General features: G+C 47.1%; 5 protein-coding genes across 5 annotated transcripts; 3 read left to right on the top strand and 2 right to left on the bottom strand.

The window, feature by feature from the left end:
• Positions 1–4,745: 4,745 nt before the first annotated feature.
• On the bottom strand, positions 4,746–6,811 carry BDV37DRAFT_283851 (uncharacterized protein; the record flags this gene model as incomplete). Its single annotated transcript, XM_032087376.1, has 4 exons — positions 4,746–4,943; positions 4,994–6,134; positions 6,176–6,250; positions 6,303–6,811. 4 exons carry the CDS (start codon positions 6,809–6,811, stop codon positions 4,746–4,748), a joined length of 1,923 nt encoding a protein of 640 aa, XP_031940563.1.
• Positions 6,812–7,561: 750 nt separating this feature from the next.
• Positions 7,562–9,903, top strand: BDV37DRAFT_272190 (Alpha/Beta hydrolase protein; the record flags this gene model as incomplete). The annotated part of the gene is made up of 5 exons (XM_032084834.1): positions 7,562–7,588; positions 7,925–8,115; position 8,163; positions 8,219–8,429; positions 8,495–9,903. 5 exons carry the CDS (start codon positions 7,562–7,564, stop codon positions 9,901–9,903), a joined length of 1,839 nt encoding a protein of 612 aa, XP_031940562.1.
• A 116-nt stretch (positions 9,904–10,019) lies between these two features.
• BDV37DRAFT_145377 (uncharacterized protein) lies at positions 10,020–11,119 on the top strand. The gene is made up of 2 exons (XM_032078881.1): positions 10,020–10,296; positions 10,350–11,119. Exons 1-2 carry the CDS (start codon positions 10,261–10,263, stop codon positions 10,980–10,982), a joined length of 669 nt encoding a protein of 222 aa, XP_031940561.1. The 5' UTR covers positions 10,020–10,260; the 3' UTR covers positions 10,983–11,119.
• Positions 11,120–11,471: 352 nt separating this feature from the next.
• Positions 11,472–13,295, top strand: BDV37DRAFT_294665 (uncharacterized protein; the record flags this gene model as incomplete). The annotated part of the gene is made up of 4 exons (XM_032089683.1): positions 11,472–11,559; positions 11,649–12,387; positions 12,486–12,487; positions 12,907–13,295. The coding sequence occupies 4 exons, from the start codon at positions 11,472–11,474 to the stop codon at positions 13,293–13,295; spliced, it is 1,218 nt and encodes a 405-aa protein (XP_031940560.1).
• Positions 13,296–14,551: 1,256 nt separating this feature from the next.
• vac8 (protein anchor VAC8) lies at positions 14,552–16,931 on the bottom strand. Its single transcript, XM_032078880.1, has 6 exons — positions 16,662–16,931; positions 16,468–16,588; positions 16,292–16,405; positions 15,996–16,241; positions 15,187–15,936; positions 14,552–15,135 (listed from the first exon to the last, which is right to left on the bottom strand). The coding sequence occupies exons 1-6, from the start codon at positions 16,833–16,835 to the stop codon at positions 14,804–14,806; spliced, it is 1,737 nt and encodes a 578-aa protein (XP_031940559.1). The 5' UTR covers positions 16,836–16,931; the 3' UTR covers positions 14,552–14,803.
• Between the last annotated feature and the right edge of the window lie 3,446 nt (positions 16,932–20,377).

The following is a 20,377-nucleotide window of genomic DNA, read 5'->3' as shown; positions in this document are numbered from 1 at the left end:
AGAGCTTCCATGTTAAAAGGGCTTAGATATTTTTTGTTAGGTAAGGGATGGGGATTACTTAGAGTGGACAATGCATGAACTGGGTAGCCCAACTTTATAGCTAGAAGGACAGGGTCATCCACTCAGGCGGTGGTGGAAGATCGGCATGATCGGCAAACATATTCTGTGAGGGGTGGATCATCTAATACGAGCTTGGTACTCCATACAGCGAGATTAGCTGCCGATATTCATTAGTTTATATGCCGAGTACTCCACCCCAGACAGTGTCCTAGGCTTATCCATACCCTCGATTAGAGACATCTATAAACACAACCCATATCCTCTAACTTTACCAACATCTACACAAAGGAGAACTGAAAGCCATCACATTTCACTGACCCTTTATATTTCTATCGGTACTGCAATCACGTCTCAATTTAGTGTTAGAATTCTTCACGGATATTGCGTCAAACATATCTCTCTGCTGTGACCAGTAGAGCCAGTTCTGTTTTGTATTTTGGTTAGGCTACGAATGATGCTGCCGGGGTGCATCCGATGGGCGTTGCCCGGAGACACTCAAGAGGCTTTGTAAATGCTACTATCTGAATTTAGTCAATCTTCAGTGTGTCTAATAGGGGTATGCTGGCACTGTACATACTCATATTAAGTCGACTATGTACGATGAATCTTGGCCTCCGTATAGTCTGTGGCCTAGTCATAGATCAGTTAGTCTCTAAAGGCGATACTAAAGTGTTATTTATTCATACAAGAGCATCAACGAAATAGTCCATCAGGGTATTTTTGTCTTCTAGCTATTGCCGTTGGCGAGGTTTGATTGAGTTATGAAAGAAGGTTTGGACGTGATCGAAATTAATCCACCGGAGCCTCTCTGAGCTTTGCTGAACCATTATATATCTTGGATATGGATCACTATCATAGACCGCACCGTCATGTATGTCTGAGAGGATTCGATGGAGTCTGTGGATCCTCTCTATTGAAAAAGTAGATAAATCAATCTGATGAAGATTCGGTACATATCCAAGCAGAATAGCATTGGGAGGTAGCCGATCTTTGAGAAACCCCGTCTAGTGTGGTGACTATTCCATTGGGTTGATTTGCTTTATCAGGCCGCATAGACCATGAGTCTTGAGTTGAACGTAGGTTTTGCTTTCGCAAGTAAAGATATCGGCTTCCCGGCCTATAGGGTCGGCATCAGATGCTTCAATACTGTGGTACCAGGGACATGTTAGGCCCGAGGTTAGGCAGACTACCTGGTTGTGCACCACTTCCAGAATATAGCCTCTCTCGCGCCAGCGTGGGCGGAAAGTACACGACGACTGGGGGGCTTTTAATGTGCTCAATATGCTCTATAGCCGATACATCGATTTCTATGATATTTGCGATAATCACACCAGGCCTTGAGTTACGTAAAGGCCATGAGACAAGAAGAGGTGGGCATATATGATGGGATTTGAGGCGCGCTTGCAAAACTATGTCTATTCTTGGATAATCCCGCGTAAATCTAGCCAACATTCTTATCCTAGCCTATTATGGCCTTATCTGTAGCCGCATACAACTGACTGTACACAGTATATACTCGTATTCTGGTCTAGGATAGCACTTCTCATCATTTTCCAAACTACGACTCTCTAGATTATTCCTGGGACATGCATTCTCAGTGACGGCCATGCTGAACAACATTTTGGAATATATTCAATTCTTTAAAAACACTTTTGAGTCTATTAGCCTCTGGTGTCTGGTTTGCTCTTCTTCTAAAGATAGAGTAAATTGCTTCGAATTTCATCCAACTCGATGAATGCGGTCCCATTCGAAAAGAACTTTATAACGATTGGTCTGCCGCGAGGGTGCTTGCGCCTGGAGTGGTCCGGGGGTCGGTTCTGGTACGCGTTAACTGCTCTTTAATAAGTACAGCATTGATCATAACGATTACTACTCATGTATGAAGGCTATAGCCGTGCCGGATGATCGGGAGTTTAAGGGAATCCTGCCATCTATCACGGCAAGCGGCGAGCTACCCGCAAGCTGGCTATAACACACTATTTCTGGAAACGCATTGCTTTGTGAAATACTGAGGTAGCTCGATGCTAGCGAACCTATACTATGCAGCAGAGACTGGTTGTCCAACAAAAAAAATAATTATTTACCTATTTTTTCTTGTGGATTATAAGGCAAAATAGAAGTTTCCATACTCAAGAGTAACCTTTCATGTATACATTCTGTCAACCAAAATGACCGGATATCGGAGATAGAAGCCATCGCTCCTGATGATCATGTTTCACCGATATGAGATACCACGTGTTGAGCCGATTCAGATGGAAATATTCAACCAACGAGAGATTTCAGATAGTTCAGGAATTCAGAGTCGCCCATAATGCCTACCAGGAGGAGGTATGTAAACCATCGGGTCATCCTTCGTGTAAGGCACGGTGTCATCTGACCGTTCCGGTAGACACAATTGGCCTACTATGGCTGGATCTAATTCACTGTCGGCCTCTCCTATTTCAAGGAACATTCGTTTTTTTAGAGATTTACTGGAATATACGTATTGCATTTTATCCTTTAGACCTCTTGAAAAGTCTGTCTGAAAGGGAAAAAAGGGTGCCTAATACGCTCGTAGATGTATCAATGATAGTCATTGAAAGTTCGAATGTCTCCAGTTGACAAAAAGCGATAATAGAATCTAGGCAATGTATACATAGGGCAACTACCGCTAGTTTTCTTTATATCTTTCGCATTGAACACGAGAAGGAATACAAACTCTTCGAGGCGGCACAGGTTCTAAGACGCGATCTCTCAACCCTGCTCAACACAGCGTCCGATGGGTGGGTGCCTACTGAAGAGTGGGAAGCAACGGAATTGGCTCATAGGGAGGTGTTTACCGGGATGTTGGAGGCTGTTACAACAAATCAAGAATTGGGTGAGGATGAGCCTGTGAAGGACGGGGAAACCCTACGATCAATCTGGCCGTTTGATATCCCCGCCTTGGAGTGACTTGTGGCTCTTCGGGGCGCAGCTATTCCTAGTTTTATGTATTCTAGTATCCGCATATGAACTTAGTAACCGTGTCTTGGGTCCCCGACTTTGGTAAGCCTCTATCACTGATATTGCGTTTTCAAACGTTTTACTGTGGTTGGATGACTAATTTGGGGAAGTAAACGTTGGTAGGATTAATATTTGGGTCGTGGTAGAATATGTATATTCTCTCTTGGATCAAGGACGCTACCCTTGGCCACGTAAAAGTATAGCAACCATCGTAGAAACCCTCAAAGATAGAAACATATATATACCAACTGGTCGACTATTCTTAATACACCAGGATGTTCCATAGAGCTTCATTTAAATAGCAGGGCTGATGCTATAAAACCGCTTGCCTACATAAGAATTATCCTACACTACGAATAGAAGTGAGTTTCCGTCATTATTGGACGGATTAACCGTTTCCCTCTGATGAAGCCTTAAGTCTATGTGTCGCCTTTAGTATGTGGTTGACAGACGCAGACCATGTAGGTGATATATAGGGCAACTGGGCGTTGGAATGTTTTGTCACGGGATCATGTTGCGGCAGCCTTAGCAACGTGATGCCCATAACCTCACCAGTTTCAGCCACCTTGGTTCAGTGCTTGAGAAGCAGGGAAAGCATAATGATGCATCAGCAATACACCGATACCCTATGCGCTGTATTTACCAAACAGTGAATAATTCCAGAATGTTCACTATGAATATAGTAGGTACATTATAAGAGTGAGAAGATACCCGCAGAGTGATAAAGATATACCAAGGCCAAAGGTCTATATATTGATTGTCTCAAAGCCCAGGAGAAGGTTTGTAAATCTGGGAATCTTAATGCTTTTGTCGGTGTCAGCTACTTGCTTGGGAACCAGCGGATGTGGGTAGAAGCTGAAGCTATGCACGAGCAGCTACGGAGGGCTAGTTGATAGTTCTGGGAACAGAGAGTTCTTGCACTTACATCATTGCTCCTGGTGGTTAGCTGAAAGCCTCAATAGTCATAGGTATTCAAACTCTCACTCCAGCAAAGAAGCGGTCAGAGTGACCGGCACAGCTGAGTTCGAACATGAATGTGGGACTTAGCGTTTGGGACGATCTGGATTCTGGGACCTGAACTATGCCCACTCCTCTCGGTACAAACTATATAACTATATGGTCTACCAAAGCTAGAAAACAATCAGAAAGAGACGGAACGTTCTGGAATGTGGATCCCTCATGTACAGTAAAACCTCGTTATGAGCAATTCATTTTGCAAGGGTTTTGAATTAGGCATGAGGGCGAATTGCATATAATGAATTCTCTGCCTGGCCTAGTGAATATTATCACTCGAGGTTTAAAGGTTCTACATATATTGGATTATATATCGATTGATGCGTCTCTGTAGTCAAGGGACCAAGGGTACTCTCATAGTAATGTATACTGTTACTCCATAGCCAACTACTTAATAGTATGGTGGTGTTATTCCTACTACATACTTCATTACTTATATTAAACTAGTACATACGACCATAGGGTGTGGAGAACAGGGCTTCCCGTCCGCTCAGCCGTACTTAAGCCACACGCCGGGAGGTTAGTAGTTGGGTGGGTGACCACCAGCGAATCCCTCCTGTTGTATGTTTTTTTTTATTTTCTTTTGTGCTTCTTACCAAGCAAGCTAGACTGGTTGGCAAAACGCATTGACTTAGAAGGGTTAGATAGCATGAATCAAAGCCTATCTAGTTAGAGCTGATCGCCGCTATTCAAGTGTGCCTTGCCCGAACCCGGTACAATCGACCAAGTCTCGCAGTGAACAGCAAATGCCGGTTCGTCCTCATCCTCTCAGGATCAACGTATACCTTCATTGCCACAGAGCTTGTCCCTATATTGAAAACACGCAATATGGTATAGATGTTCTCGGACCCTCCGGACCCCGATGCGCCCCCAGAGAACGATTGCATCTATTTTCAGTTAGCCGCAGATACGTTCCCCCTGTCCATGCCATACGTACCCGTTCGTATTGGTACTTGCTCATGTAAAAGGGCGTTTCGCAGGAGGAGGTAGTGGATTTGACTTCCAGGTAAAAACGAGGTGACTTCCCCGCCCACATCTCGGAACTTAAGTAGCCTTTTGCTATGAGGAAGGAGGTCAGGATACCTTCGCTGTCGGTATACACAAGGTCGGCTGTCTCACGGCCACACCATGGTTGCAAGTCGATGTAGTCCTCGTGAAGTTGAATGTACTGGCGAATGGTGCTCTGCCAGCTTTCTCTGGAGAATCCTGGTAGATTTGGCCTGAGCCGGGATAGGACTTCGAATACCTGCGGATGAATGAGTCTATCTTCTTGTTTCCATGGTATGTCTGAGGCTTTCATGCTGATACTCACAAATAGTTCACCGGCAGCTCCTATTCGTTTGTCGCGCTCGAGCTTCTCTAGCGAACGAAGGTGGCCGGTATTGTCGCTTGGTTCGCGGAGATGCAGGTTCTGGAACTCACCGAGGAGTGATGTATCGATAGAGCCCCGAGTGGGAAAGATAAACTGGCGCGCAGCTGAGACAACCTTCTCCAGGATGGACCGATATTCTATATATACGGGCGCAGCATTATATGTGGACCTGGGGGTTCTCAGGAGAGAGGACGGTGACAAGCTCCGGAAATTAGACCTGGTCCTTGACAATGGCACACTTGCTTCTCCGATTTCGCCCGACACGACTGACGGCGTAGGAAAGGTTGCACTGGGTGTATTTGATTCTGTGCCGAATTGGTTTCCATAGCCAGATGCTGCATCGCCACTGACCTCTTCCGCCTGACGGTCGCCGTTGCTGGTTGTCAGGTCGATACCGTCCTCTTCAGCAACCTCTTCGGTCTCAATACTCACAACCCCTGCTCGATCAAGAGTAGCGGCGACATAAGGAAGTGGCACTTGTAACACTTTCTCCATCACGTCCAACGCTCTGTCAGGAAAAGGCGCGCATATTCTTGTGGTTGGCTCTGTCATGATCCATTCTAGAAGAGCTTTCGGTATTCGGTCCACAAAGCATAGACATTGTGCCTTTTCATCTCGTGGCACGTATATGGTCAGATCAGTATCGGTTTCATGCAAATGTAATTCACTTCTCGACACTTCCACCAAGATATCTTTCCCGTCCTGGCTTAGATGCAATTCAGAGCTAATCCCATCCGTGGCACGGACCTGATTGTTCTAAGAAGCTCATAGAAGGTATCCTCACTCTTCAGCATCCTGGGGCTATTGTAATGTGCAGCGATGCTATTGTTTTCTGCCATTAGCTTGTTTCTTCATATTCGATGAACTAACGTACCGCAGCAAGCCATACGCTCTAAGAGCTATGTTTCGATCTTTTGACACCAGAGATTGCTGGGCATCATTGCCCACCCTTGAAATATCTTTGACAGAAACGGATAAATAACGTCGCTCAAGCCCAACCCAGTTCAGAAAGGGCCCCAGTCGATGTATGTCATTGACACTAAAGTCAAGAAAGCGGGCCTTTCCAGCAAACCAGTCGTACAGGTGTTTACGATCCGCGATTGAGAATGCTTCGTCGCAGCTGCGGGGTAGGGTCTGGCCATTGACATCCCGTACGGGGAACACTTTCGCATCCCAGATCGACTGACTATCTGGTACTTCATCGTCTGTTTGGAGGTACTTATTTAGTAACCAAATAGTCTCCTTGACTTCCTCAATAGACGCAGACGTGCTTCCCTGGTCAACTAGTTTCGTAATCACCATATCAAGCGTCAAGGTTTGTACACCAGTTATGTCATCAAAGAACTCCCACAGACCTTCGTATTCGTCGTTCAAGGCTATCATCCCGTCGATGTTGGTGGCTTTTGACCATAGACATTCCGAAGGATTATACCAACCCCATGAGCCATCCTCGTTCTCGTGGTAGATAAGGTCATGTTTATAGAACGATTCCCTGCAAGCCCTGTCATCAGCCACATCTTTCTTGTATTATGTACATAATCACATCCATGATGTAAATATATGTACAGATTTTTAATCACCTGACTGCTAGCGGTGTCACTACAAGGTTCGGATCGGCTTCGGGTCGGATCCAGCGGAGATCCCGTACCTAACTAACTAGTAGTAGACTAGTAGTAGTAGTCTATTTTTCATATGCGCATCCGCCGCAAAATATGATGTGCATGCGGCATCTGGGCTTTTATAGGCACTAATATGCGTCATGATCCTGCACAAAATATGCAAAGAGTTTCAAAGTGGAGGAGTGAGTGACTCATCCTGCGCAAGTATGAGTCATATCTTCACCAAGAAAACTTGTGTTTGGCAATTGGGCTTAGAGTTAATTCGCTTCTCCGGTGAGCCTGGAGGTCTAGGATAAAGTTCCATGGCATTCTGCCAAAGGCACTTGCACTGTTCAAAAATTAACCACTGTGCTCGAACAAAAAGTGTGCGACTTGAAGATAATGGAGGGGGTTGGTATATTATGCAGGTATTATGCGTAGTTATGTGGTGGCTGACAACACGAGAGGTGAATCTCCAAACTCCACACTTGAACATGAGTCAGACGAAAAAAGGCTGTGCTAGACCAATCACGCCATGGTGTTCTCTGGCAATCCATCACAAGTGAGTCATCTCACCGAATGAGGTTCAAATTGACGCAGAATGTCTTTAGTCTCGGGGTCTTATTACACAGTAGAGCCTGTAGCCAGTCAGGTTCGCAATAATTCTGCTACTTATGGATACCTCTCTTTATGGTCTACAATGCCGACATCAAGCGCAAGAAGATCAGTCTTGAGCTAGTCATAGAGTACCGGAAACTCAGAACCAACCATGCTTGGCGTGCGAGAGGCCAGATAAAAGGATGGAGCTAAACACGGCGATACCCTTGTTGTTCTGCACTTCGAGTTATCTCTAGACCATTCGTCCAGCACTATGTCACCCAGATTGCAGCTAGAATAGATCCCCCTTGTGCGGTTGCCCACGTCTTCCATCCCCAGCCATATCCAAACAGTTGTCGGCAAGCGATCGGCCATCTCAGATGCCCTCGAGGAGTTTCGTGGTATACCATATGCTCATGTGCCGGGAAGATGGGAGCACTCACGCCTGAGAGATCGTTTACCGCGGGATATGTTTGACGCTACGGAGAACGGGTACGCGCTCATCCCTCACAAGCAACTACTCCCTCGGATATTTACAGAGTTGCTGCAAGACTCAAGGTTCTGACCACCCCATAATCCACGGTGTCCTGCGCAGGGTAAGCCCAATACGCGGACGTTTCAATCATACTTGCCGTACCCGGACGACCGGCAGGACGAGTTCGAGTGCTTGAACCTTTTCGTCGTGCGCCCAAGCAAGGAAGCACTAGCAAAGCACGATATCGATGCGGAGACGACTCGGCTGCCTGTTCTTATTTGGATTCATGGTGGTGGCTTCATTGATGGCGCAGGCACGGATCCAGCGTCCGGTACGTGTTCTAACATTGCGAGCGTACTTCGATAAGGTATCCACTAACCATGAGTCTCTAAGCAGATCCTTCCCGGCTCGTTCTTCGTTCCCTCTCCCACAAAACCCCTTTTATCGCCGTATTTATTAACTACCGTCTGGGTATATTTGGCTTCGGCGCTTCATCTGACATGATCGCGGCCCAAGGCAGCGACTCCCCTCTCAAGGGCGTGAACTTTGGTCTCTACGATCAGAAACTCGCGATCATCTGGGTCAAGCGCAACATTGCTGCGTTTGGAGGAGATGATGCCAAGATTACAATCATGGGTCAATCCGCCGGCGGAGTTTCATGTCACCTTCACCTTCTCGAGGCAGAATTAGGCACGAAGAGATCGCTATTCCGCAAGGCTGGTTTGATGTCTGGACCGGTTGGGGGTCTCGAATTGACATCGATGGGAAAGGCCGACCAGCGCTGGGCAGACCTCTGCCAACTGTGGTCAGTCCAAGCTGAGAACCCAGTCGATCGAGTCAACATGTTGAGAAGAATTCCTACCAAGGATCTGCTGAACAGCGTTGCAGACCTTCACTGGGTGCTTTTTACACTGACCATCGACGAATTGACCATTCGAAAAAGCGACTTGGGCTGTGGCGTTTCCGTCCATCTTGAGCATGGCGGTTTGGGCGACGAGAGCACGCCGTCCGACGAAAAGGTCCAGGTCCTAATGAGCGCGACAGCTGACGAGTTCAGAGGCTTTGCCCTGATGGCCAACTGGGATTACACTACATTCCACTCTCTTTGTACCGCAAGTTATCCCTCAGAAGCGGCGGCTCACGAGGTTCTTCAAGCATACGGCATTTCGCCTACCTCTTCGGATGAAGAACTCTTTGAGGGATTCTCCCAATTCATATCAGATGCCACGATGATGCATAAGATATATCGCGCAAACGAATCCTTCAAGGCTCATCGTGGGCAGCAAGCACTCCTCCGTGGTCAGGACGCCAATCGTGTGGGAATACAGTATCACCATTTCGAATTCGGCAATCCCTTCTCAGGGCCCATGCAAGGAATTGCGCATCACGGCGTTGACATGGTCTATGCCTTTGGCAATTTTCACGACGCGCTGAAGAAGGCTGACCAAGGGATTCTGGAAGGTTATGTTGAGCCCGACCAAGCTCATGCAGAGGCTAGTGTTGGTGAACCCTCTATGAACACCAAAACTACCGATTACCGCAAGTCCAACGTTGATCTCAGCCATGAGTTACAAGATAGGTTGATCCAATTCGTGGTTGAGGATTGCGAGGAGACCGAACAGCGTGCATATGCTGATGATATCGTGACGTTTTGTCACGACCGATCGGTCCGTGTAGAGAGTTGGTCTAGTGACGAGAAATGGATATCAAAGAGGAAGAAACTCGCGGCTTTAGATAAAGATCATGATTCTATGATCGCTGCCACGCGGAGACTTGTAGGGAGTGTTATTGGTATGGCCTTGTAGAGGCTTATACTTGTACTCAAGCAACTTGGACTCCATATAGAAATACATGCGTCATGCTCATTTTCCGGGTGGGCTGCACATGGCCCTTACACTCAAAACATTCCGTCAAATTCAAAATATATTTCTCTTCTCTCACTTCGAACCGTTTGTTTACAAATTTAGTGCTTCACTGATGTACTGTTGGCAACATGAACATGCAAGTCAACGAGGTTTGGGGCACTAAATCCATAATTTATATGTAATAATCCTATCCCTTGCGTCTCCCATAGCACATGACAGCTGAGCCTATTATCATCTTTGCTCTCCAAGCTTTTTCCTTTCCCTTTCTTCCTCATTCCCCTTTATGCCTATTTAGTTATGTCGAATGTCTTCCCACGCCGGAACCCTCCCCAGGTAGGGCGTTTCTACATGTTGGCCTAATGTCCATATCAAGCTGACTCTGTTAGACTCTCGAGCTAAACGGGCATAAGATTCTTGCAACCGAGGTTGAGCTATTAGATCCACGTCGAACGGTATATCGTTTGAAACTTAAACCAGGCTCATATCGGTATCCAATTCCAGAAGGAGCCACCTCTATTATCATTAAGCAACAAAAGGAGGACTGGGAGGAAGAGTTTAAGGATGAAGAGAGAGCCTACAACAAATTAGAGGCGCTTCAAGGAAAGGTGATCCCATACTTCTACGGCCAGGGCTACTTCGATGGGCTACCTGCGCTTATATTATCCGATATCAATGGGATTCCGCTGAGCGATTTGGCTCGCAATAATGACGAGGTTTCGGAGGATTTGTTGAAAGCTTATCTGGAGAAAGTTTTCAAACAGTTTTCCAGGTATGGAGCGTTATATCGAGACGAGAAACTGGATAACTTTTTATTGTGTGTTGACAAAGTCATGGCTGTTGATCTCGAGCGGGTTGAGTTTCCAGATCAGTTTCGTCCATGGCACCCTCTTGTCAACAAGGGGGGGCCGAGATCTTTGATGGAAGATTTCGAATACACGCGAAATCCCAGGCGTAAATCATCTCTGCTTGACTTTTGGATCTCTGGAAATGATACGAGTGCATCACAGCTGGCTAGTTGATTTTATACCGGCGATCTATCAAGGAAGTATTAGAAGGCTTGCTTCTGCAGTTGAATACATTTGGTTCATCGGAATTGTATCTTGTCACTTTACAAGCCCCCAAAACAATCATACAGGTATTACACCCGGCACTTCGTCCAGTACTACCAGTTAGATATCTTAATTAGATGTGGCCTATCACGACGACTAGAATCCACTAGTGATCGGTGACGGTGGCTTGACCGCGGAGTCCAAATGCGATACAAGTACGATTCGTAAATGAGAATCGAAGGTTAGAGGGCTTAAGCCTATTGAATACCGAGACTGCTCATCATAGTTATACTAATGCTGTACACTGTATCATGTTCAATAATCCACACCCCTGGATTAGGAACCGATTAGCCGTCGGCTTCGGCTCAACGTCACTTTTGCAACGTATCGATATTTTTTATTATTGTTGAAGCTATTCACACTACGCAAAAAATGTAATCGACCTACAATAAACTAGTAATGCTTAGTCATCTGATAACCAAAATCCCTGATGCCATCAATCAAGACATTACTATTCACAGCAAAGCGCTCTTAACCCTACCCAACGGTTCCTGCCAAGCCGCACCACCGATACTATGGCAGCGAGCCTGCCCCTGGAACTATTATCTGAAATCGCAAGCATCTTACATCAGGCAGGCGATTGCCTGGCCCCATATACAACTGTCTGCCGTCGATGGCAAGCAGCTTGCGAGCCATTCATCTACTCCAATTTAATCGTCTACAGCGATGAAACCCAGAAAGACGACCAGAGAGGGATTTCTCTGGTACATTTTCAAAGACTTATATCAGGAGCCGGCGCTATAAGACGAGCCTGGATACAGAATCTGCAGTACGATATTCTAGTACCATTCGAACTGTTAGACTGGACAACACGCAAAAGAGAGACAGACCAATACAGGATAGCTAACCCCGTCCGAGAGGCAAATAACCGGGCATTTCAGACAGCTATCATTAATCTATTTGGCATCCTTGGTCAATGGGATCGGAATAACCGTCTCTCCCTAGACCTAGGGCTGCGAGGCCGCCGAGTCGGTGAAAACCCCGCCCCGGAGCCAAACACTTCATATTTCGACATTGCTGGGGACTATCGACACGATTTTAAAACAGGGCGCACCGATGCAGTTCCACCGTACCGGGCGCGCTTCCACAATAATTATGCATCTGTTCTGGCTTATGCTTCCTGTGTTGACAAGCTTTCTTTTACCAATAGGCGGATTGCTTTCTTTAATGCTCGGGGAGAACATAGGCATCGGTACCATCAAATATGGGCCGGCACAGTGGCACAGATTGTTCAGCACTGTCCGACTGTCACGGAACTATATTTGAATCTGGATGAGTGGGTAAGGCCAGATCATTTGGAGTATATTAAAGCCCCGTCGTGATGGTACGTGTTTATATTCCCCCCCTTCGCCCACTTGCATTTTGCATTTAAGAATGCACCCCACTACGATCATCTCGCTTACAAATACTCAGCTGTATCCGAGCTTTTCAGAAACACTCCACACAGCTTAAGGGTATTGCATTACGCGAACCAAGCTGAAAAACCATGGAAAGACAGCATGCCTGCTTTAAACGTCCTATCTACAGGAATCGACACTCTTGCTATGAATCTTCGAGATCTAAGTATCTTTCTTCGAGAGCTAAAGTTAGAAAATACATCTCTATCCCCGGATTTCTTGTGGCCTCTCGATGAAACTGGCCATCCGTTGCCTTCTACCATACATTGGCCTAACCTAACAGTCCTAGAGCTCAATAATGCCCCGCCTCGTCTTCCTTCAGGTAATAGCTTCCCTCCCTTCTCCAAGGCTCTGCAATCTATATACACCATGAAGAATACTACAGGACCACAAAACCCCAATATTGACTAGATATATCAACTAAACCGCCAAACCAGGTCAATGGCTCGCCCTGCCCACAGCTGAATGGCAAGAGGAAATAGACGAAATAGAAGATTGGGAAGAAGAGATCTGTGATTACGAGAGTGGATGTGTCGATCGATCCATCAATGACGATGAACAGTTCCATCGCTTCTTCATTTCTCTAGGTTACGCGGCCCGGTATATGCCCCGTTTGAGATATATCCAATTTAGTCTCGACCATGGACCAACAACAACCTTCAGCTTCAGACGCGACTTGGACCCTATTACTGCTGAGTGGCTCTCTGAAGCGGACCCGGAGTATCGACCGGATGAACGGGTTGCGAAGGCCTGGGGGTTTCGGCTTGAAGATATAGAGATTACGGGGGCTTGGGATATGGAATCTGTTGTGAGGTTTGCTTATTGACCGCCAGAAGAGGTGTAATACTTGTCCTTTGTCGGTTGGATATACCCGAGTACATACATATGTATGAAGTGCTCTGTATTAATCTCCGGACATTCTGCGCTGCCTGTGATTTGACCTTCTATACTACCAGTACCTTTCACTGTTGTTACTCTATACTACTGTCGCTCTGGGGACTAACTCTTGCCATTGTTGTTCTATAAGCTTCTTCCCCTAAGACTGACCTTCACACATCATCCAGGTTTCTGCTTGATACAACCCATATAGCTATAAATGATACCTTCTTTCCGAGCCTCCCCCTTGTCTTCGCTTTGCTCTTTTGTTTAAATCTTTGTACTGCGATCTTCTTTTCCCTTTCCTTCTCATTCATTACTCTAACTATATACCATCACCAGCTAGACTCGAGTTCTCTTCATTCTCCAGTTATAGACCTACAGGTCTCACTCAAAACATACCAGAACCCCATAATCCACCAGATTAGACTTAGACCCAGATCCATAAACGACAAACCCCCCCCCCCCCCCCCCCCCCCCCCCCCACCCCCCCCCCCCCCCCCCCCCCCCCCCTGCATATAGTCTTCCAGCTCCAGGCACCTACAATTCACATTTCGTACAACCCAACTATTACCTAATTGTTCTACAAATATGTCCTAGTACAGGCCTCGCAGCACTGCAACTTGATCGAACAGGTACTCCATCTGAGTCTTTAGAGATGAAATAGAGGCGAGGTAAACTGAACTCAATATGGAGCTGATAATTTTGCTTCTCCGGTTCTTGTTTGGATTTTATTATTATAATATTTGGGAGGTTAATCCTGAGTACTCGGGGGGGTAACATCGGTCTTCCGGTTATGGGATACTCCGTCCTACATGAAGCCTCTTCGAGAGGAAATTTATATCTTGCAAAAAGAAAGTATTCAGTATAATTTTTATTCATGAGGGTATGGCATACTCGTTTCGTACGGGTACTGGGAAGGATGAACGGTATATCAAGTACTTAAGGTTATAAACTTGACCCACCCAACCCGTTTGATTTGCCGGAAGAATCGACTGGTTCGACCCACTTCAGCCTCTGGTGCGAAAGAAAAGCACGTCCCCTCGCAGTGGGTCCAGCCACGTTAGGAATCGACCACGACATGGAAAAAAAACAGTAGGGCAATACAGAAACGGAGGTACCAGCTAATACAACACACAAGTTCAGGTATCACGGCAATCAGATAGACGACCAGGACTGGTCTAAGAACCACAGCATTTATCAAAGTACATACAAAACAATATAAGCATACAGCTGGAGAAAGTAGGCCGTGGGATAAACGGCCACCAGGACGGATCCCGATATTATTCCCATCACATCGGATGCTCGCTGAAGCAAAGAAAGTGACACTGAATCGAATACCCGCTGAACACCTGCGAGAATGTAAAGTGAATGTAAAACACAAGGTCAACTATAGACGAGGGGGAAAGGAAGCTATAGGGAGGAAATCATTAAAGGGAGTCACGGCGCGGGGATTAATTAAGCTTCCACAAGCGTTTGTCGGGGGCCGTTACCAAGAAATTCGAGGCATCGTCGTGCCAGCGCAATTACCTCGCCCTCACCATCTTCCTGGTCCTCCTCGTCGGACTCAATATTCTTGTCGGAGATCGATTTGACCATCTGCACGACATCGTCGGATTTGGCAATATAGCTGATCAGTCTCTTGTCCTCGGACTCCAACAGCTGAAGGAGAGTCCAGATCGCAATGTGCTGGAAGGTAGGGTCTCCGCTGGCGAGGAACCGCTTCAGATAGCCGTGGATACCCCCGTTGGGATCCGCCCAATCTCGGACAAATATCGAATAGTCGCCGACTGTGTCAGATTAGCAAATGCGGGACGCATTCAGAACTGCTCATGACTTACCCTTGGAGGAAAGATTGCCCAAGGCCGCAGCGCTATTCCCTTGCACTTCAATACTTTCGGACTCCGTCAGAGGAATGAGAACGTCAAAAACGCCGAGATTCAAAAGGTGGGGTTTGAGCTCATCACTCAGGGCCAGAACAGCAATTGCGGCAGTCATCTCGGACTGGACGCTGAGGGGAACCTTCAGAACCAGGTCCTTGCATTTCTGAACCGCACCTGCTTGGAGGACAAGCTCCTTGTTACGGTCCGAACTGGCGGCGAGATTTCGGAGCGTGGAAATGGCGTGGCACTGTATCTCTTCATTATCCGTCGAGCCAAGCAAGTCCACCAACGGCTTCAAAAAGCCTGCATCAATAATGGGTGATTCGTTAAGCGGGTGAATAGAGATGTTGCGAATGCATGCGACGGCGGAGAGTATGAGAGGAAGGTAAGAGGACTGCAAGAGGCGCAAAAGCGGGGGGAGACCTTTGGCGCGAACGATTTCGAGTTGGTATTTCTCGTCCGACGCCAAATTGCGAAGAGCCAGCGCGGCCTGGCATTGGACTTTAGGAGTGGAGGAATCCATGAGATGGACCAGTGACTGAACCAACCGGGACTCGGTTTGAGCAAGTCTCTTTCGGTTTGACGCATCGACGGCGATATTGCTGAGAGCAGTTGTGCAATAGTATTGTACATCAACATCGGAGGAAGAAAGCAACTGAACCAAGACGGGAATCGCGCCAGCGTTGACCAGTTGTTGTCGGTTATCATCTATACACCCGTCAGAACAGGATAAGGACCAACCGCGTGTTTCCAGATGGTCTACCCACCAGAATGTGTCATGTTTAGCAAGGCCCCTGTCGCGTTCCGTTGTACACGCATATCCTTGGATTTCGCCAGACGAATCAACGGTCCCAGAGCACCCGACCGAGCGATCTTGGCCTTGTTGTCCTCATGCGTAGCTAGATTCGTAATGCAGCCAACTGCATTGCATTGGACTTCGACATTGGGCGACATCATCTGCCGTATTAGAGGGGCCAGCCCTCCAAGGGCGACAATCAGTACCTTATTATCCGCTATGTGGTGTCAGTGATAAGTCGTTGCCGTCACCGAAAATGAGACCAACCATTGACAGCGAGGTTTCCCAGCGCAGCGCTGGCCGCGCGTTGTACTTCAATATCAGAGCTTTGTAACAAGAAAAGGATGGGTTCGAGGGTATCCCGATCGACTTCGCGCACATCTGCGAGGAAGAAAGGTGGGGGTTAGCCGCGCGAAGATCATCGAAGCTCGAGGTTCACCCACCTCTCTCCGTGATTTCAGCAAAGGTCAAGCTGGCGCTTCGTTGAAGGTCGACATTATCGGAGTATACCAGTGTACTTAAAGCGCTAAGCGGTTCGCCTCTGAAGAAGTCGGTCTCGGCTCTCTACCGGGTCGGTTGAGTTAGGATCAAAATCACGCCAAGAAATCCACACAGGGATGAGGGTGAGCGAACATACATTTTCAAGGTAGCCTAACAAGTCGGAAACCGCTTCCCGCTCATTATCTGCTAAGATTGTCTCGTAAATTCCATCCCTCGAGCGACCGCCGATCGGCCCGAGACAGGCGGTGATATGACACCAGCGGTCAACTGTCGAGAGACAGGATAAACAAGCACTTGCGATCCCACTCATGCCTTAATACCACAGGCCCGCAAGACCAGACACCGGCCCCACAAGCGACAAGTCTAAAAACGAAAGGAAACGAAACCAACGTTGTCAGTCCGACCGGCGAAAGACAACCTTCCCTTCGTCCCAGGGTAGTGTCCTGTTCCCAGGGAGGACCTCGAACGATGGGTTCTCTGTTGGTCTCTGCCGAGAGACAGGGTCAAGGAAATGGAGTATTGTGGATTGCGATGGGAATCGATTGATGACGAGACAAAGAGACGGATGGGAGACTCTGCATATAGCCCGATGAGAGTTCAAGCCCGCGGGAGCACAAAGAATGGCGCGTGGGAGGCAGGACAGTTTTTGTCGATATTATTGTCGGTTCGAATTCGAGATTAGTGCAAAAAAGACCCCAGGGTCTTGCCCAGAAGGAAGGAGATCGAACAGTGAAGGAAGAGGGAGGGGAGGGGGGGAAGTTGGTGGTGGTGGTTGGGAAGAGGACCAGGAAGAGATGGCAGACGGTGAGGTTGAGTTTAGTTACTATTAGTGGGCCTTAGCTTGGAGCACGGGTGGTGAGTGACCATACGGGTCCCAAGTGAAGGTGTTGGCAAATGATAACGCGGGAAAGGAAGAGAGCTCATTTCCCTTTCTCACTTCCCGTCACCGACCATACACCACAACAACATTTGGATTTTCGGACCGAGAATCAATTCGATTCAAGAATGTCAATAGTGGAAATAATATTATATTGTTTTTTTTGTTCAATTCCAATTCTCGTTGCTCCTGGATTAGACTTCATTGTTATTAAAGTATATCCAATATAGATAAACCACTGTTTTGTGTACGGTACGGGTCAGGTGGACATACCTTCACCTGTTTCATTTTGTTTGTTGTGGTTGATCGTGTTTATCAAGTACAGTATAGTATGTACGGACTTTGTCTGTATGCTACCTTATATCTCCCGCTAGCCTGTCTCCCACTGCAGATTTCAATTTGATCGACCCACCATCTGGAAAACGCCCAAGCTAATTCTACAATATCGATCACTTGCTGGACGCCATAGCAATCTCATTATACAATCCTGGCAACCCTCCCCCACCAACAATGGATGAGCAAAGTATAACCCTCCCTGGTCTAATCATGGGGCTACCCGCTGATCCACCCAGCAAAACTTAAGGGTTCGACATGACACTCACGGTGGTGAGAGAATCATTCTCACGGTCACGGGGGAACTGTCTTCCTCCGTACTCGACAATAGTAATAGAAACCTCGAGACACTCGGTCAGACTTCTTCACTCAACTTCACTCAGTTCCTTGGCCATCACAGGTGAGAATGATTTGCATTTGGAGGCTGATACTGCCTATTGGTATCAGTAGTTGATATTATATATAAATGCAGGTGAATATCCCGACAAACCGTAAAGCTCACCCCGTTCGCCTATCTTACCAAGTATTGTCTGTACACCGGAGGCCACCCCTTGATGAGTGATGCGACGTGATCACCGGACAAAGGATGGATGATCAACGGGCTGTTGGCCATAGCGGCCGGGGTGGTTCCCATTTACCCAAGTCAGGCTTTGCAGTACCACCAGGCATATTTTATATATATCTCGGTTATCATTCTGATTTGAACATTGTACTTTGTAGATCGAGATGTATGTACTCCGTACTCTACAAGATAATCTCGGTTCGCCCGAGCTTGCTGAAGCTTGTGGCATTCCATTCTGAAGAAGATGCAGGTCGCTGCCGATCGGCAGTGGTTCCTCCGTCCTTGGGTTAGTTTAGCACTTTTGGCTCCCATAAACACTAATCAAACGTTTTAATACGTCATAATAGCCCACTTTGAAGCCAAGAGGGGAACGGAGAAAGGAAAAAGGAAATAAAAGAAGGCGGTCACCGCGCTCAGGTCAGTCGGCTTCGGGATTCGGAAGTATTGGAGAATCGGGAGGGCTAATTGGTAAAAGCAGGACCCATCGATCCATCTCAGCTAACCGTTGAACATGCCATAATGAGTTACTTCCACCGAGACCCGTCCAAATTGAGGGATCCACGCAGGTACCTATTCCCTTTCCTTTCCCATATCACTAACAGACACTGATTTTAGCCCATGATTGTTCACGAGTGAATGTTGCCCGCTTACCACGTGAGGCGATGGCCAAAGAGGGTCACATGAAGCCACCATCAACGCCAGCTGGACCGAGTAAGTAAGAAATAAGGCTGTACCTCTGGACAACGGAGTTGAAGTCAAATGCCTGCGAGCGATGATTGGAATGGTCGCATGTTATCCCTTCCTCGTGTTGCCCCGCAAACTCAGACCCGACACCAACTGCGGAGCAGCCCTAGTCTATAGCACGATGTCTTAAGCGTCTTAGCAACCGCCATAAAAGGCTCAATGCGAAAATCGGAGAACTTGCCACCATCTCTTGAAGGGCGACATCCACGTCCACGTCGCGTAGTTTTGCTGATGGGTCCAGTCACTTTCACTTGACCCATGCATACGAGGAGTTCTTCTGGGAAACTGACTAAGACTCTTATCTCAGCACGGTCCAGTAAGGAATTCGCCAAACTCTGTGAGACGGCAAGGACGTACTTCAGATGTACTCCGGGACTGTCAACTGCATGATGATCCACGGCGGAAGAAAGCTTACTGCGGGACCAGAAGAATCTCAAATCTCAAATCTTGATTCCTTAGTCGCTGCGTAGCATACGGACTGTTGTCTTTGCCAATGCCGCCTGTATAGATTCTTCTATACCCCTTCCATGCCGCAACGTGAGGTAAAGGGACTGGGGAAAATCGTACCTTTGGCTCACCGACGGGGTCGCGTGTTTGTTTTTGGGATGGGGTTGGTCCAGATGTTCAGATAGCTACAACTTCACGCATACCTACCAAGCCATACCATCCCATTCAGATGCCCCACTGGCAGATCTTACCATCTGACTCGCATACTTAAGCTACTTTGCCCTCTTTGCCAACAACCATCGTGCCCTTTCTCCTCCCCCTTTTTTTCTATTCTGGCCTTCTTCGCCTCTCCCCTCTTCTGGTCTAGTGTCCGTTTCTCAAATGACTAGAGAATCGCTTTGATCCCTTTAAAGCTCTTGCAACCTGCCTCTGTACCCCGTGCTTTGTTATTTTTGTTTATGATTTTATCTTTACTCCGTATTTACTCCCTACGATTTCGCCCTTGGATCCCTGTAGTTCACCACGGTTTCTCACTAGAACACCCACTTTTGCGAACCGATCGGATATTTCCTCTAGGGGGATTGATTCTAATATAGGGCGGTTGCGCAGATCACAGGAAGCTCCCTGTATTATTCTTCTTCTGATCGATTGATTCTTTCTTTTCAGATTTTTAAAAATTTTTTAATTATCTGTTATTATTATTATTATTATTATTTTTCATATCATTGCATATTATTTTTCTTGTTAACCCTTTCGCCGGGGTGAATAATTGTTTTTTTTTTTTTTTTTTTTTTTTTTTCTTCCCTCTCCTCTCCCTCAGGCAACCAATTAATTTCTGACCCAACCGAATGTCTGCATCCGTTTCCGCCTCCGCCTCGTCGAACTTCCC

This window comes from Aspergillus pseudonomiae (assembly GCF_009193645.1).
Source record: "Aspergillus pseudonomiae strain CBS 119388 unplaced genomic scaffold BDV37scaffold_41, whole genome shotgun sequence".
Taxonomy (NCBI): Eukaryota; Fungi; Ascomycota; class Eurotiomycetes; order Eurotiales; family Aspergillaceae; genus Aspergillus; species Aspergillus pseudonomiae.
Note: the sequence above shows the minus strand (reverse complement) of the source record. Positions and strands in the feature narration are given on the sequence as shown.